Here is a 19,598-nt window from a genome sequence, read left to right on the forward strand (position 1 = left end):
CGCTATGACATTCCTGATGTTTTCCAACCGGTGGACACCTGTATGTCTCTTAGTGATGCCGGTAGCGTAGCCAGCCTGTGAATTAGCCGGCGTTGTACTGTCACAGTCATGTAATCTTTCATTTGACCAGTACCGCTTGTCCACATATCTGTAGATAAGTGGATACTAGGCACAATGGCATTTAATGAATGTCCCGGTATAGGCGAGAAATCGTTCTGGTAAAATGAAATGGAGACGGAATTTGGTAGTGGGGACACAGGACCTCAACTGTATAAAACCAGATGCATTAATGTCGGCTATTGAATACAGATCTAAAACTAGCATATGCATCCTGGCTTCAGTTATCCGCTGTGTAACTGGATGGCAGCTTTCATACTTACTCTTGCAAAGGATTGTTTCACAGTAGTTTCAAATTATTGACCAAGTGTAAATTTACTAAGATTCGAGTTAGCATTTTCTGGAGAGTTTTGTAGATTTGCAAGTGGAGAAAAATGCCCAATATAAAACTCGGGAGAGAGATCTCCTTTGCTACGGGGAAAATACTGGAGTGTTAGCAAACTCTCCAATTCACCATTGGCTAAATTCAAGTACCTTCTCACTAGTGAAGATAGGATTCGGAAATTTACAAGATGAGCGTTTCTAAACTTGTGTAAAAATTTGTGAAATCAATTCACCTGCCTGAGATCTGGGAGTTTGGCAGACCCATGCACAGATCAGTTTGATCCATGTAAGTTTGCCTGTAAATAAATAGGAATTAAAAAAATAAAAAAAGATTAAGGCCATTTTTTAGCAGTATATTTACTTGTTTGAGGGGGATTTTTTCTCTAACATTGTGAAATAATGTTGATTTCAGGTGCCCTTATTTAAACCTTTTCCCTTGACCACCTTTAGTAAATATTGAAGCACCATCATGACTGACAGTAGCCGCTGCACTAGTACAAGGTTGCTCTTTCTGCTCTTCTAGCAACTGGTCAGTTCAATTTGGAGACCACACTTTTATTTATTTTTTTAAAAAGCAACATATATATTTTTTATTTTTTTTTTCCCCCCCGGTCTTTCCATTTGTAACTAGGCATGTCACTACACACTGCAGTGACGATACCTGCAATCACACCTACTCCTGCCTCCAGATCCATTAAACTCCTAAAGCTAACTACTACTCCTAATATAATGCCAATGACACCCCAATTGCATTCTAAAATTTGCTATAAAAAAAAAAAAGAAAAAAAAAAAAGGGGAAGCCTTCAGCCCACAGATCCATAACCCCTCCCCCTACTCCTAGGTGAGAAATCGTGCCCAATCAGGAGGGTGGGGGTTGCTCTTATGTACTACAATCCAAGACTCAAGATCCAATGCCTTGAAGATTACTTTTGCCTTGTTCTGGTTTGGGTCTTCCGCCCGGTTCGGAACTAAAGTTATGTTTTGATTTTCAGCCAAATAAGTAGATCTGCATCTTATCTTGTTTTACTACTCTGTGCCGAATTGTAAACAATTAAATATGCCGACACTAGATTAGCAACTTTTAGTAATTTTCCGTAAGAGGGTTCCCTGCTTATTAACGAAACCTATCCTGGAGCAGAGCAGAGTGATTGTATTTAATACAGAACCAACAGCCACTTTCTGCCTCCCAGTATTAGGTTTGCAGTGTTGCATGGAGTTATGCATTCCATGGATATAATCTGGTGTAGCAGATTGCATCAGTGAAACCATTGGCAGTCATGTTAACCAGTGGCGTTACCAAGTTTTGCTCCCCCTGCCAAAAAAAATAAAAGTTTCTGGCACCCCCCCCAAATGGTATTCACAGCTACCCTATGTGCAATTACAGAGCTGCGATCTCAATAGTGATCCAGGCCCTGTATTTCATAGTAAGCATCAGACTGTGCTAGGAAAATAGAACAATCTGAAGCATAATACTGTATATACAGACCAGCAGCATCTAAAATATACCTATTAAAACAAAAAAGTATAGGTTCTCTTTTCACTACACAATCCAATACTGTAATCCCTTCCTAAAAGGATTTGTAATGCAAATCAGTACTGGCATCGGGCAGTGTGTACGGGCGGTCTCCCGGCTGCCCATACACATGTAGCAGAGACCACGGTGATGGGGACAGAACAAGTCCCCATTGTCCAGAACCAGATAATTGTTGTTCAGTGTATAAATGATCTGCAGATATATCTGTGCACTGAACCCACCTTAGCACACATGTAGTACAAATCACAATGTCACCTGGCATGCCCGAAGGAAGTGATTATAAAACCAGGGAATCGGTTCTCTTCACTAAATAATCAACACAGTACTGTATTGATTATTTAGTGAAGAGAGAAACTATAGGGAAGAGATAAAAAATATACCCTGGTTTTGTTCCTTCCCTTTCTAAGGGGAAGCCAGTGTGTATATTATATATAGGGCGCAGCCGCCGAGACACAGGCCTGGGCGCAGCCCTGATTCAATGCTGGTGATTAACCAGCTAATGGCTCCCACACCCCTTCAGATGGTCCACAGGCAGTGGCTCACCTCGACAGGCAGCAGCACTCTTCTAAGTTCAGACAGTCACACACTGACTAACACAGCCCCTGCTCCACCGGCCAGCTCAAGGCTCCCAGTCACTCACCTGACAGTGACTGCACTCCAGCGCAGCCTGGTATGTAACAGCAGCACTGACAGCAGTCAGTGCAGCTCCCTCTCACTTGGTGCCACCCCAAGCCACCGCAGGGGCTGCAGGAACAGTAGTGATGCTGCTGATGTTAACACTGTTAAAGGACCACAACTTAACAATGAACTCAGTTTGCAAACTAACATTCCTTCAGGGATTATAAACACTGGGCCTCAGGTTCACATATTGACAGTCATTTAGGACAAACAATGGCCAGGCTGACAGATAGCGAGAACATACATCCAGGGTGCACCAACTCCAACACTAATGTTATATCAGGTTTATAGGATACATGGAGGACAAGGAAGCAGAAATGTTTTTTGAAGATTTTTTTTTATTTCTATACAGCTTCCTGGTGAGAGAATCTCCTTATGGCACATTTTCCAACCACCACAAGACCAACAGCTACAACAACCAGACTGACGGAGACAAAGGCCACCAACACCCACAGTTCTAGAGGCCTGGCTCCTGCTGTCATTCTGGAAGCCTGGCTATGGGCTGCACCAGGGGCTGGGTTAGACTCGGCTCCAATCACCAGAAGAGGTCCAAGTGTGGCCAGTCCATGTTCTTCTAGATGAGCACCTGCAAGGGAGGGAGGGGACAGGGAGAAAGAGGTTAGGCTTTAGTACAAGCAACCAGAACTTCCAGTAGAAGTGTGACATTTAGCCAGTCTTCTACTGGTAGATAGAGTAGATTATAAATAGTCCCAGGCAAGTGTATGTGTAAAGCTGCTCATAAGCCATTTTAACGATCCATGGTCACATGGGAGATGTTATAGCACACGTGTCTAGAACTCAATTCGAAATAGAAGAGGGGGTTTGAACCCCCAATTGTTCCTCAGCACACCAAATCATACCAGCAACAATACATGAACACTACATGGTAGTAGAATTTCAGAGATATTGGTTGCATGCATTTGCAAATACATGGAAATCTGCTAGGCCTCATCACGGCTTCTCTGTCACTAGCAGTCCCCAACACTAACGGGTTCCCATCCGGGGCACAGAGCACCCCAAAAATGTGCATGGAGTCCAGTCACAAGCCCTTATTGACACCAGTATCTGCATTATAGAAGGGGCATTTACCAAGCCAATACCTGGCATTGCCAGGCTTTCATATGCCCTAAATAGAAGGTAGGGTGTAAGATGGCAGTCCAGTGCCTGATCACATCGGAGAAACTCACCGACTTCTCTCTTCCCCATTCCTCTTGGTCTCCCATGCACAGCTTCCCATCTCCTGCTCTGACCAGCAGGGGCAGCACAGTTCCCAGTGTCACAGCATTGGCAGATGTTATTGGCACCCTCCACAGCAGCCCAGCTAAGAGAAATGGAGAAGTCAGCCAGCTTACCCATTACACCAGTAACGCAACTCAGGGGTCTACACAGTGTCTCACCTTCTAGAGGCTTTGCTGTAGGAACAGGCTTTGTTCAATGGATCTGGGGTCTGAGAGGCTGCAGCAGCTCTCAGGTAACAGGTGATATAGATCTAGGACAAGACAGTTACAGTTTAGGGGGATGAGCTGGGAGAATGGAGTGCGGGGCTTCTGCTAGGGATGCAAAGTCTTAATATTCCCCTGATCAGATCATGGAGCTAAGCTATCAATTTGCCTGCTGTAACCAATAGCTGAGTAATTTTGCAAGAAACCCCAACAATACATTCTGGTGATTCCTGGATTTTGCCATTAGCCCATGAAGCTATAGTACATATGGGAGGGAGGGGGGGGGGTATGGGTGTCACAAAATCAGCTCCCATAAGTTTCTAAATTGTGAAGTGTACCCAGCTCTGGAACATTAAGCTTTCTGCAGCTTGGCTCTGAAGAGGGATCCTTGCCAGCCTATACTGCTACATACACAGCCCAATAACAGTACATTATGCTGGCTGGGCCCGGAACAGCGATAGCTGTAGATACCACTTTGCTACCAACTCTGTAGTGTTACAGGGTTACAGGGCTCTCTGAAGCTCAGAGCCTGATTCAGAGCAGCTTGTAAGCAGCCGCTCATTCGCACATGCATATGGGTTGTAATGCGCATGCGCCAACCAGTCAGTGCGGTCGGAAATAGTGTGCCCGCAAAATAGCGAATGCCTGCTAATTTAAGTGACAGAATGAGGCGTTTGTGGGTGGTAACAAGGGAAGGTGCTTGAAAACGGGGAGTGGAGATCCGAACGCAGGCGTGCCAAACCAGGCATTTTAAGGGTGTGCATAATAAACAAAGCAGCGTCATCGACCACATCACTTGGTTGTCTTTTAGCCTGAACTGCTCACATGATTGCGGTAGGAAAATGCTACCACAAGAATAGCGAGCAGTTCATACGCCTTTCGATGTACTCGATTAATCTAATAAATAGCGGAGATGACATATGATGCGAGTGGCCGGGGGGGGGGGGGGGGGTTGTCTTTCCAAAATAGCGAGTGCATGTTTCGTTCCCTCGTTCAGACAGAGGCATCAACAGCCCGCAAAGAGCAAGTGCTTTATTTAAATATCCGGCCCCCATTTCTGAACGAGCGAGCGCAAATAGCATCTGGCTCTGAATCAGGCCCCCTGTCCCAACACAAGAATAAATGCAGTAGAAAACAGCTTTAGAATTTGAGGCAATACTGTAACAACTTCATTAACAATATTATGTTATGAATATGCCCCTAGATGTTTATACTCTGTGCACCCTTGGTTGCCTCTCAGAATGGAGATTATGCCCCCACACTAGAAGGTGTAACCAGTAGAACGGATCAGTCCTCACCAGAGAGACATCTGTCCCAGTGAACCGGAAAGCATCAACCATGAACCGGAGCTGGCTTAGCTGGGTCCTTGGGGATGTGAAGGCGGAAGAGGAATCTTCTTGCTTACCGTCCACCAGGCACCTGCAGAACAGGACAGGTTTAGCAGAAAGTGGAGCCATGACCACAGCAGCTGGACAGTCACTGGTATAACATACCCATTGTAGGCAATGATGTCATAGTGAGGGTCAGACTGGACATCAGGAGACAGCGTGGCCACACATCTATCCACAAACAGCATCATAGGGACGTGGTTCTCAGTGTCCACAGAGGCCTCTATGTAGAACATGTCCCCCAGCTGGAAGACAGAGGAAGGTCTGGGTGCGCTCCAGTCATCTGTAAGGTAATCAGAGGGTCAGAGACCAAACCAGACCCAGCACAATCATAGCCACCACCTCACTTACCCGTCATCAGCTGCAAGGAGAAGGACAGCCTCTCTTCTGAGGATGCGGTGGAATGGAACGGAACCCACGTTGGCTTGATGGCCTCACTGCTCACATTACCATGTCTGCAGAAGATAAGGGGGCGGGGGGGTGACATTTAGCTCAATTAGAGTTAAAGGAATGGTCATAATTTTAAATTAAATTGCTCATTACAGATGAAAGGGCCAAAAGATTAGGATGATGGCAAATGGACTAGGTACAGTAACGTATGCATCTTAGACTTCACATAAAGGATGTTCTAAGTCCAAGTAACATATTTGGTCCATATACCTAGTGGGAAGAATGTCTTCTAGCTTAAAAGGGACGTCCATTCTTCCTGAGCCCCTTAGGAGACAGTCACAATACAGCCTGCAGGGAACATGCGCTGCACCAGGCATATTACTGCAGTATGGCACGGCTATCAGAGCAACAGCCCCTGTAACCACACAGTAACGCTGGCAGCCATTCTAAGGAATGTCATCGCAACTTAGAACTCCATGTTATATGTAGTAACTGATGTACATGGGCTGTGTGTCATTGTAGGTAACCCAGGCATAAATCAGATATGACCACCAGTGACATAATACACAGCCTGGTACAGGGTATAGTAAGGAGACCTTAATCTGAGCGTCCCCTTGTGCACAGAAGTGTGGAAGACGTCTGGTGTCAGATCCCAACGTCACTGCCTCAGAGGGGACATGTCAGTCACCAATACAGCATAATAGCTGGTGCAGGGGGGAGATCACTACATTATACAGGATATACGCTGGTGGTGCCCTAATCTGTACAAGGCACAGACCTGATACTGGGATCATGGGTCGGGGGGGGGGGGGGGGGATGGGGGCTGGGATTTGTACTGTTATCAGAAACCTACATGTGAGGCTGACAGTAGCACAGAAGCTGTAATGTTACACAAGAGCACAGACCAAGGCTGAGAGTCACTAGTGTGGCAGCTCCTACTCAATAAGCTATAACCCTCCCTCTGAACCACACTCACCGGGGGTAGAAGCACTGGATGGGGACCACGGCAGAGTTGGTTCTGGTAATGGGGACACTGCTGGAGGGCTTTGGGTTGTAGGACAGACTGGTTATGTAGATCAGAGAGTCTGCAGTCATCTGAGGACATGAGTAATATCCATTTAACAGATACCAAGTACTACACCCAGATCAGTTATCCTCCCTGACTAATACTTTTAGTGTCACTAGTGTATAAAGGACCCTACATTATGTTCCAGGTCACTCCTGTCTGGTAAATAGATGGGGCCCTTCAGCTCACATGCAGAAATCAATTTATTTCTTGGACAGTGCATCATGACTGCAGTCCTCAACACCAACAGGTCATCTTTTCTGGATTTCTTTATAATGCACAGGTGAGTATCTATTTTGCCAAGTCACCAAATATACCACAGAAAAATCCTGAAAACATGACCTGTATAAGTACTGGAGTTGGGCAACATTACCAATCTGCACCAGGGAAGGTCACTAGCAGCATTGAAGGGAACCAGTTTCGTGAGATTTGAGAATCTGGATCACCAAGGCCAGGGTTAGTCCTGAGAAGTGCAGTACAGACACCAAATATGTACATATATAACCACCCCCTACTTCTATTCTGTATTAGCTGCATTATACACAGCTGATCATTGTGCGAGAGACAGAACCATTACAGTAATACAGAAGCTGCAGCCAGGAGAGACTACAGCCCTACAACATGCAGTACACTGACATGAGGCATAATCCCATAGTCACGAACCTGTACTATGTTCCCACATTCCTGGAGGCCAATCTCAAAGACCACACTGGTATCGGTGCTCTGGGAACCAGGTTTGCAGGACTGGGGTCCTAGGCTCAGATCTGAGGCCTTCACCAGCTTCCCATTCCCATACAGGTCTCTCATTACAGTCACCACCATTGTGTCCTCACCACACTGCACTCTGATAGGAGAGCTCTGGGGTGGTGGCAGCTGTCTAGCCTGAGCAGCCCCCCCATCATACCTAACAGGGGACCCCCATCCTGACACAGGCTGAGCACCCCATCTGGGAGACCCCATACCAGACACAGGCTGAGCAGCCACCACATGAGACCCGCTAGGAGAGCCCCTCTCAGAGGGCTGGTAATGCCTCCACCAACTGTCTGACTGGCGCCTAACCAAGACATGCTCCCCAGCACTGGCAAATCCTGATCCATAAACCAGCGCAACCACCAGCAGCCAACTCCACCTCACCCACATCCCCATTCTGCCTGCAAGACACACAGCACAACGACAGGAGAGCAGGGATCAGCCTTTTATACCCCTCCCATCAGCTGCTAATACCCCCACCTGGGGCAGATAATGATCACTCACACCTGAGCACCTTTCTCAGCAAAGATATGGTGGATAGATTTTATAGATAGATTAGATAGATAGATAGATAGATAGATAGATAGATAGATAGATAGATAGATAGATAGATAGATAGATAGATAGAATATGAGATAGATAGATAGACAGACAGACAGACAGACAGACAGACAGACAGACAGACAGACAGACAGACAGACAGATAGATAGATAGATAGATAGATAGATAGATAGATAGATAGATAGATAGATAGATAGATAGGAGATATAGAGATAGATATATAGATAGATATGAGATATAGAGATAGATATGAGATAGATAGATGGATAGATAGATAGATAGATAGATAGATAGATATATTAGATAGATAGATAGATAGATAGATAGATAGATAGATAGATAGATAGATAGATAGATAGATAGATAGATAGATAGATATGAGATAGATAGATAGATAGATAGATAGATAGATAGATAGATAGATAGATAGATAGATAGATACCTATAACTCCTTCCATCTGACATAGATGACTGTAGCAGGAAGTTTCTCATACATTTTTTTTAGGAGCTTGACTGTAGAAACATTCGCCATCGCCATTTGTTCCTGCACACCCTGTGCTTCCCTATGGGCAGGAGACCAGGGTTGTGAAGAGGGATCTTTTTGGATCCATCCGTCCCTTTCCTGCTCCTTCCGCTGGACGCCATGACTCTGGGTGCGTGCATGAACCCCAGGTCACACAGTCACTCCCCCTCTGGATAATATATCGTAGTAAGACTCGGCAGTGCAAACTTTCCCTGCTACTAAAGAGGGAGGAAAGGATTCACACGGCGGCTGATCTTCGGATCATCTGTCTCTCCGCCGGAGTAATGATGAACTGCTCGGTGCTCGCGGTGAATCAGAATGCTAATTATCGATAGTTAACATAATAAAACATCATGATACATTACCACGTGATATATTATAGACAGTAGGGGAAGAGCCTCTGACAGATTTTGCAGTGGGATGGGGGGGGAGGGGGGCGGTGCCAGTCATAAAGTTTATTAAATGAATCCTGGTACTCCAATCTCATGACCAGGGCCATAACTAGCTATGGGCAACCAGTGCCACCACACAGATCTGTTTGGGTGGCACTGCCACTGACTCACGGCCCCTGTATCAGACAAGCAGGGTGCCTGGAATGTCACCCTGCAGCCAGAATCAGAGTGTCCTCTGAACGCACCAAATGGCAGAATGCAGCCATTACAGCCCCCAGGAACATCATGAGGATGATCAGGGCAGACTTTTGTTCTGATTGCTGGCGGCCCGCCCCCCCTGGCATGACATCATGCGCTGTGGGGGCGTGGCCGGGACCGCGCTGCTCATGACCTAGCAGAAGGTGGCTGTGAGGGGGTGTGTACGAGGGAGGTACATGTGTTTCTGTCATTTATCTAGCACAGTCTATGAAATGACAGCTATAAGCGGTTGTTTTGGGCATCTTCTCCACTCTATCTCTCTCCAAGGCTTGGTACATCTCCCCTGTCACCGTCACTAAAGCTTCTGGGACTCTATTCGGCCACCAGCTGTTCCCTTACACTTTCCCAACTACATTTGCGCACAATTGGTGCTCATCCCTGTCAGTGTCGGAACTCCCGGAGACAATGGAGTCATTTGCTGCGCTATATAAGAAACTGTTAATAAATAATAAATAAATAAATTTGCCACCTGGCTCCACTGTCACCTGGGCACTGCTGAGGAGGAGCTGCATGGAGAAGGAGCGTCGCTGATCGGCGCTCCTTCTCTCCACTTTCCCCCCCCGTCATGATGTCACTCCCATAGCTCCGAGGAGCGGAGTTGAAGGTAAGTTTTTTGGGGGTTTTTTGTATATGTGTGTGCGCGCACTCACGCGTGGGGAGGGCACAATACTGGGGGCACTGCAGGGGGCTTAATAGTGGGGGCATTACAGGGGGAACAATACTGGGGGAACAATACTGGGGGCTTAATACTGGGGGCACTACAGGGGGGTTAATACTGGGGGCATTACAGGGGGATTAATACTGGGGGCATTACTGGGGGCACTACAGGGGGCTTAATACTGGGGGCACTACAGGGAGCTTAATACTGGGGGCACTAAATGGGGCTTAATACTGGGGGCACTACAGGGGGCTTAATACTGGGGGCATTACTGGGGGCACTACAGGGGGCTCAATACTGGGGGCACTACAAGGGGCTTAATACTGGGGGCATTACAGGGGGCTTAATACTAGGGCAGTACTACTGGGGGCACTACAGGGGCCTTACTATTGGGGGCACTACAGGGGCCTTACTACTGGAGGTACTGCATAGGGGAAACACTACTGAGGGCACTGCATAGGGGGACAATTACTGGGGGCATTGTATAAAAGGGACTGCATAGGGGGGCAGCAAAAGCTGGGGGGGGGTAAATTTTAATTTGGGAGGGGGGGCACCAAAATTTATCTTGCCTCTGGGCATCTGCGATGAAGTTACGCCAATGTACTGGGGGCACTATTGGAGGCACTACAGGGGCCATTACTGCTGGGGGCACTTCAAGGGGCATTACTACTGGGGGCTCTACAAGGGCATTACAATTGGGGGCACTACAGGGACCCTTACTACTGGGGGCACTACTACAGGGGGCATTACTTTTAGAGGCATTATTACCTGGGGCATTACTACAAGGGGCACTATTACTACTGGGGGCACTGCATAGGGGGACCACTACTGGGGGCACTGTATAAGGGGCACTGCATAGGGGGACCACAACTGGGGGCACTGTATATGGGGAACTGCATAGGGAGGCCACTACTGAGGGCACTGTATATGGGGCAGTACTGCTGGCACTGCATAGGGGGACCACTACTGGGGGGACTGTATTTGGAGCACTACTGGGGGCACTGCATGGGGGACCACTACTGGAGGTACTGCATAGGGGGACCACTACTGGAGGCACTGCATAGGGGGACCATTACTGGGGGGCACTACATAGGTGGGCACTGCATAAGGGGACCATTACTGGGGGCACTGAGGGCACTGCATAGGGGGATCACTACTGGGCACACTGTATGAAAGGAACTGCATAGGGGGGCGGTGGCAGCTGGGGCTGGCATAGGTGCTGGGGGGGGTTGGTAAATTTTAATTTGATGGGTCAGGGGGGCCACCATCTTGCCTTCGGGCACCTGGGATGAAGTTACGCCACTGATCCCTGTCATAGTGATGTTTTGCCTTGCACTTCCCTAATTTGTGCTGACAGTGTGTACGGACCAACATATGTATTCAGACAGAATGTAAGAACAGTGTAAGGCACATCATTTTCTTTAGTTACCCTGGGCACCAGTTATGTCTCTGCGCAGTGGTAAGGTTCCATCTCAATGTAGCTCTGCCATCCAGCCTGTTGAAATTTGAAGGGCTGCAAACAGCAGCAGAACAGCATGTGTGTATGTCAGGGGGCAGTGAGGCAGGTTGAGCGGTGAAGTCCACCACCTCTAAAACTACTTTAAGCTCTGATTATTCTAACTGGGTACCTACCTGGGAGTGATGGGGGACCACCAAACTCATGTGTACTAAGCCCCATGATTTATTGCCGGACCTGCCCCCAGATAGAGCATTAAGAGGGGGAAGTGGATAGTAATCTAGGGATGTGCACAAACCCCTGTCTTTTGGTTTTGGTTTTAGATCTGTATCTCCTTCAAGGTTTTGGATCTGCATTTGGTTTTAGCAAACCACCGTTGAGTGTTTTGGTTTTTCGATCTATATTTTTTCTAAAAATTCATAAAAACAGCTGAATTCACATAATTTGGGCCTGTTTTTGTTCCTATAGTATTATTAACCTCAATAACATTTATTTCCAGTCATTTTCAGTCAATTTTGACCACCTCACATCTCACAATATTGATTTCATCCAGTTTAGGCCAAAAGGTTGCATCGAGCAAGCTGGCTGAATAAGTGACAGCAGTGGGCGGCACTAACATGTGGCAGTTCAGTTTCCAACATGGCACAGAGTGGCACTGCAGTGGCAGACAGGATGGCAGTTTAATAACCAATAAAATTAAAAATGTCAGGCAGCAATGCCCCATACAGCATATAATGCAATGAAAAGAGGTGCAAGATGGAATTGTCCTTGTTCCCTTCCACCCACTATTATATTGTATATAGGACATGCACAGTTTAACAAACCAATCTCCTCAGCAAAAGGGACTGCCAATTGTGGCTGAAGCAATTGGTTTGTTTGGGCCCCCACAAAACAAGCTACCAATGGGCAGCTGGCATTGCTGGCAATGATCTCTCCATGCACAAACTGGCTTTACAGAGGCAAGAGGTTGTCACCATCATCATCCGATTCCTCACCCTCATCAGTGTGTATATCATCTTCACACAATATTAATTTAGCCCCGCTGGAATCCACCATTACAGCCTCAGGTGCCTCTGTCATTTTTGGATATAATTGGCGGTAAATGTCTTCCTCATGAAATTTGTAGTTCATTTTGATGAACATCATTTTTTCCACATTTTGAGGAAGTCACCTCCTATGCCGATCGCTGACAAGGTTCCCGGCTGTGCTGAAAACTCTTTCTGAGTACACACTGGAGGGTGGGCAGCTCAAATAAAGCAAAGCCAGTTTGTGCAAGGGACTCCAAATTGCCTTTTTTTTCCTGCCAGTAGTGAAACAGACTGTCTGACATGCCTATTTGGATGCTATCATTAAAATAATCCTCAACCATTCTTTGATGGAGTTATGGTAGAGGTCTCATTAATTGTAGGCAATTCTTTTAGAGCCAACTATATGTCAAAACTTGGTTGTGTTGACTTGGTTGTGTATGCATCATCAACAGCTCATTGCATCTCTCCAGATCTGTGTTCGCTGGGAAGAAAGACACGACGTATGACTTAAACCTAGGATCCAGCACGGTCGCTGAAATGTATTGATCCGATTGTAAGATCCTGACAACCCTTGGATCCTGGCAAAGTGAATAAAGGACTTGATCTACAAGTCCAACATGTTTAGCGGAATCACTTTGTTTCATCTCCTCCTTCAGTTTCTCAAGCTGCTTTTCCAACAATCTAAGTAGAGGAATTACCTGACTCAGGCTGCAGTGTCAGAACTCACTTCACAGGTGACTACTTCGAAGGGTTTCAGCACTTTGCACATCAAAGAATGTATTTTCCACTGAACTTGAGTAAGGTACATTCCACCTCCTCTTCCTATATCATAGTTCGTTGTGTAGCTTTGGATGGCTTTTTGCTGTTCCTCCATCTGCTGAAGCATATAAAGGGTGGAGTTCCACCTTGTAACTCCCTCTTGCTTCAGCTGGTGACAGGGCAAATTCAAAATTTCTTGCAGGTGCTGCAATCTTCTACATGCGCCTGCTGAATGTTGAAAATGCCCAGAAATTTTGCGGGCCACAGAGAGCATCTCCTGCACAGACCTGTCATTATTAAAAAATGTTTGCACCACCAAGTTGATTGTGTTAGCGAAACAAGACGTGTTGGAATTCACCCAGCTATAATGCTCTCACAATATTGGTGGCGTTGTCAGGAATCACAAATCCCGAGGAGAGTCCAAGTGGGGTAAGCCATTTTGTAATAACTTCCCTCTTAGTGAAACCGGTGATACACAGAGTAGCCTGCCTTTGAATGAGCTGCTGTTTCTTAGATGCTGTTGGTACCGCTGAAGTCAATACACCCACCCATTGGGCTGTTACAGTCATGTAATCTTGCGTTTGCCCTGGTCCACTTGTCCACATATCTGTGGTTACGTGGACAGTGGGTACAATGGCATTTTGGAGGACACTAATGAAGTTTTTTTTTAATGTTCCTCTACAGGCTGGGAATTAGTTTGCTAGTGAAATGGAACCTAGATGGGATTTAGTAGCGGGGACACAGGACCTCAATTAACTGTCTAAACCCACTGCACTAATGGCAGATATCGGATGCACATCTTATTCAAGCATAGATGTTATGGTGTCAGTGATCCGCTGTGCAACTGGGTGATTGCTGTCATACTTGCTCCACCTTGCAAAGGATTGTTTAACAGGCAATTGTTTTTTTTCAACTAATACTAGTAGTCTTCCTGGTCCCCTTCTGTGATGAAGATCCACTCTGAGCAGGAGCAGCAACAGCTCAAGGATTCTTCTAAGGAATCCAGGGTAGGGGAGGACTGAGTTAGCCTTATCAAATTGGATGCAGGACTAGTTCTGATCATGATTGAGGATATTGTTGATGAAGGTGTTGATGGTGAAGATGCCAGGTGCTTGGATCTAGCAGAGAGAAGGGATGCTGGACTGCTTGTTGTTACTTTTTTAGCCAAAGTTTCTGATTTTTGCAAACACTTTGGATAGATGCGCTGTAGATGATGTAACAGGGAGGAGGTTCCTAGATGGTTAAGGTCCCTACCTCTACTTACTCTGGCATGACAATGTGTACAGATGACTTGGCAATTGTTGTCTGGATTTGGGTAGAAATGATTCCACACATAAGAAGTGGATTTTTCTTATTTTATACCCAGGCATGACAATGGGCTATTCCTTATCATGGGCAACAACTGTTTCTACTGGGGCCTAATTTACACAACCAACATCCTCATCATCAGCATCCTTATTAGCATTAGCTACACAAATATCCTCTTTATCCTGGTGCACTTCCACACAAGCATCCTCAATTTCTATGTCAGCATATTGACTTGTGCTGCTCATCCTTACATTTGCAGAGGACGCACAAGTGGTGGAAGGAGGCTCCTCTTTGAGTACAGTTTTGGAATGGTCAGGCTCACACATGGCACCCACCAACACAAGTAGACTCTCCTCAGGGATTTGTGACATTTTTGAGCACACTGTTGGTTCCTGTGCCTTAACGATTTAATTTTTTTTTAAACATCTACAGTCAGAAGGGCTTGCATCATCATAAGAGGCAGATCCACCAGTCATAAATAAATTCCAAGGCCTTAGCCTTTCCTTGCCACTTCATGTGTCGAAAGGCATATTACCAATTTTATGTCTTTCTGCAGCTAACTTTCCCTTTGATGGTTTTTTTTTTACCCTTGTAAAATATTGCTTCTTATAATTTAGATGCCCTAACTTAAGCCCTGTATGCTTTAGTAGTTGACATAGATGGACAAGTAAAGTCATGACTGGTGGCACTGGCAGCAGCTACAGCACTGGTATCTGGTTCCTGTTCTCCATATCCACAATCACGAATGAAGTAGGGTACAGCACACATGTCCGTTTGTACTAATTTTAAATATTACACTGCAGAATCAATGACCTACAGTGTCATAATATTCTTTATGAATAATACACTGCGTTTCCACTTACAGTGTCACAATATTCTTTATGAATACACTGTGCTACCACTTAGTGTCACAATATTTTTATGAATAATACACTGTGCTACCACTTACAGTGTCACAATATATATTATGAATACACTGGGCTACCACTTACAGTGTCACAATACATGTATATTACACTGCGGTTCCATTTACAGCATCACAACTCACAATACGTGTATGAATATTATACTGCGCTATGACTTATATATTACACTGCGGTCTGACCGGCAGCGTCACAGTAAAAATAAAAACAATAATATAGTACACTGGGGTATAGCACAAAAAAAAAAAATTTTTTAAATGATATTATTAGCATTTATTTTTTTTTTTACACTGTGCACCCTTGGACGAACAAAGCACACCTGGATGGACACAGCAGTCCCTGTCCTGGTTTGATACAGCAGACTCTGCCCCTGGATGGACATCACAGACACAGCAACCCCTGGATGGACACAGCACCCCTCTGCTTACTACACTCTCCACCGCTGGAGTGAAATGGCGCCGTTGACCTGGTATCTTTTTGTATCCAAAGCCCCCGAGAATCCAACAGCGGAAGGATGACATTTTGGGATCTAAGTTAGGCGGGAAAACCCGTGCCGGACTCAGATCCCGGCCCGGATCGCGAAGTTCGGGTGGGTCCGGTTCTCTGAGAACTGAATCCACTCATGCTTACTAATTACTACCCAGGCCTCTTGGAGGGTCCCGGGCAGCTGCTGATGTGGACAAATGTCCCCCTTTGCAGTGCGTCTTGCAGCTTCCTGGTGTTGTGCAAAGTATTTAACGTCATTTCTTACAAAGGGGACGTGGCCACAACTTCCGGTTTTGCCCAACACCCTTTCAGTACCTGGTCCTCCAGTCACTAAAACATAAAATAGAATTCCCCCTGGTTACTAGCTCTTGCTTGAGTCGGTGGAATAGCAATTTGAACTGTTCTTGCAGCTGCTGAATGCCAAAAATGTCCTGAAATTTTACAGGCTACAACCAGCATCACCTGTCATTTGTTTAAAAAAAAACTAAGCCACTAAGTTTATTAGGTGTGCAACACATGGTACGTGTTCAAATTCACCCAGGTGTAATGCTTGTATAACGTTACTTGCGTTATTGGAAATGACAAATTCTGAGGGGGGTATTTAGTGGGGTAAGCCATTTGGCTATCACATTCCTGAGTGTTTACAACCGGTTGACACCTGTATGTCTCTTAGTGATGCCGGTGATACAGAGGGGAGCCAGCCTGTGACCTAGCCGGCATTGTGTGTTAGACACTGCTGCTGATGAAGGTGATACACCCACCCGGTGGCCTGTCACACTCATGTAATCTTTCATCTGACCAGTACCGCTCATCCACATATCTGTAGATAAGTGGATACTAGGCACGATGGCATTTAATGAATGTCCCGGTATAGGCGAGGAATCGTTCTGGTAAAATGGAATTTGGTATCGAGGACACAGGACCTCAACTGTATAAAACCAGATGGCGGCTATTGGACGCAGATCTAAAACTAGCATAGGCTTCCTGGCTTCAGTGATCCGCTGTGTAACTGGATGGCAGCTTTCATACTTACTTCCTCTTGCAAAGGATTGTTTCAGTCAATTGTAGTTTGAAACTACTAGTCTTCTGTGTCCCCTTTTGTGATGAGGATCCAGTCCCAGCGCACAAGGACTATTCTGGGGAATCCTGGATAGGGGAGGACTAAATGTCCTGGAAATGTAAGCAGGACGACTACTTCTGATTATTGAGAAGATCGATGATCCTGGGCTGCTAGGTTCCTATATGGTTAGTGTCCCTACCCTCTACTTATTTTGGCCTCAAACTGCTTGACAAATGGAATTTTTTGGGGTCAAAATAACACCACACAAAAGGTGGCTTTTTTGGTCTGAATGCCAGGCATGACAATGCAGGGGCATTTCTAGAGAGGAGGTGGGCCCGTGTGCAGTCTCTATCACAGCACCGCACATAGACATGGGCACTAGAGTGTGCCCAGAGTCTATAGCACATGTGCAGGTCACCGGGAAAAAGGCCATGGCAGCCATTTTCCCTGTACTGCACATACGACGGGAAAATGGCCATGGGGGTCATTTTCCAGCAGTGTGCGTTTTTTTTTTTTAAAGTGCTGACACCGGCACCAATGTGGGACTCCAGAGAGGTAAGTATAATATGGGTGTTAGGTCCAGGGGGGCCCACACTGCATTATAAATATGCCCCTGTAACAATGGCCTTATCAAAAGGCAAGAACTGCTGCCACTGGTGACTGACTAAAGCCAGGCACACACCAGAACACCATGCATCTCAGCCAACAGGATGATACATCTGGATTGGTTAGTGTGTAAGACCGCACAATATACCTTTCCATCCTGCTTGTGGTCATCAGCTCTGTCATCCCATCTCATAGGCAGCACACCAGATTGGACAAGAATGCTCGTAAACTCAATTGACGGTATATACTAAGCAATATGGACACTATATGGTCCAGATATATCAGTTGATGTATACCCAGCCTTCCTTTGATACAAACATCCTCCTCCTGAATTTTATCAGCTTCATGTCCAATACATTAATCATCCTCAGTAGCATCAGATACAAATATCCTCCTTATCCTGTTGTGCTTCCACAGTAGCATCCTCAATTTCTATGACACCATCTGTACTTTCACAGCTACTCAGCCTCACATTTGCAGAAATGCACAATTACAATCTCAGAAATGTCACTTACACATAGCACTTTTGGACACCCTTACTCTCCTCAGGAATGCGTGATGTGTAAACAAGTTGTTCAGCCTTTTTTTGTGCACTGATTTGGCCTGTTAAAAAGGGCAACACCTCTAGACTCAGGAAGATGGTACATGTGAGGTTATAGAAGATGCCCGACTGTTGGCCCCAGTGTCAGAAATAAGCATTCTAGTGCACAAAAGAGCTGTAGCAGGACCCCCACTCAAAGAAAGCAATGGTCTGAGCCTTTGCCATACACCACATGCAGTGGCAAGGATACTGGCAATTTAAAATTAAGCAGTTTTCAGTTGTTAGAGGGGATTTTTCTTCAATTTTGTGAAGTTTAGATTACAGGTGCCCTTCTTTAAAACCTTCTTTCCCCTTGACCACCTTCAGTAAATGTACTATCATGACTGACAGCAGCCACAGCACTAGTACAGGGTTGGCAATTCTGCTCTTGGTGGTTTTATTTTGTACACCAGCCAATAATATTTATATACTCTTAATTGTTTTACACTGGAAGGGTAAACCTATGCAAAATGTTATTACAGTAACAGCTTTGTATAATTTAAGTAAAATATACACTGTCAAGTGTCTGCATGCACTTTGAGGAATAGGCATGCGAGTGCAGGTTCACTGAAGCAAAATATTCAACACAAGACAGTTTCTAACCTGTTTGTAGCACACACTGAAGTGACATGCACTGACAATAATTCCTTCAGTCACACTTCCCAGACACCTACCCCTGTCTCCAGATCTATTAAACTCAGCCTAAACTAATGCTAATTGCACCCCAAAAAAATATAAGTAAAAAAAAAAAAAGTATATAAATCCTCCAGCCCACAGTTCTACACCCTCCCATGTGTGAAATTGTGCCAAATCGCACAAAGCAGGGAACCCTCTTACGGAAAATTAAGAATGAAACCTATCCTGGAGCATGGTACAGGGAATTGTATTTAATACTAAAACCAACGGCCACTTCCTGCCTCCCAGAATTATGTTTGAAGTGTTACACAAGGTTATGCATTTGATAGTTATAGTATGGTGTAGCAGAATTGGTGTCAGTATTATTAACATGACACCCATTGGGTACAACTGCTTAAGGAACACAACTGACCAATTAACCCAATTTGTGGACCAACATTTCTTCAGGGATTATGAAGACTGGAAGTCAGTTCTCAAGTTGACAGTTGTTTAGGACAAACAATGGGCAGGCTGAAAGGTGACAACATATACCCAGGGTACACCATTTGTCTGACTCCAACACCTGCTGAGCCAACAGTTAGACTAAGAACATACTGTACACAAGGACGTTCATGCATTTGTTTAACCCCTTCAGCCTGAGCTTGTGGCCCAGACCTTTTACAGCTGGGATCCCA

The 19,598-nt window shown here is 45.6% G+C and overlaps 1 protein-coding gene across 1 annotated transcript; it reads right to left on the reverse strand.

The window, feature by feature from the left end:
- Positions 1-2,971: 2,971 nt before the first annotated feature.
- LOC148473772 (zona pellucida sperm-binding protein 3-like) lies at positions 2,972-8,125 on the reverse strand. The gene is made up of 8 exons (XM_088459530.1): positions 7,603-8,125; positions 6,850-6,968; positions 5,835-5,938; positions 5,589-5,766; positions 5,394-5,514; positions 4,051-4,142; positions 3,841-3,974; positions 2,972-3,239 (listed from the first exon to the last, which is right to left on the reverse strand). Exons 1-8 carry the CDS (start codon positions 8,083-8,085, stop codon positions 2,998-3,000), a joined length of 1,473 nt encoding a protein of 490 aa, XP_088315656.1. The 5' UTR covers positions 8,086-8,125; the 3' UTR covers positions 2,972-2,997.
- Positions 8,126-19,598: the final 11,473 nt, after the last annotated feature.

Source organism: Taudactylus pleione, unplaced genomic scaffold, assembly GCF_031769625.1.
Source record: "Taudactylus pleione unplaced genomic scaffold, aTauple2 ptg000913l, whole genome shotgun sequence".
NCBI lineage: Eukaryota > Metazoa > Chordata > Amphibia > Anura > Myobatrachidae > Taudactylus > Taudactylus pleione.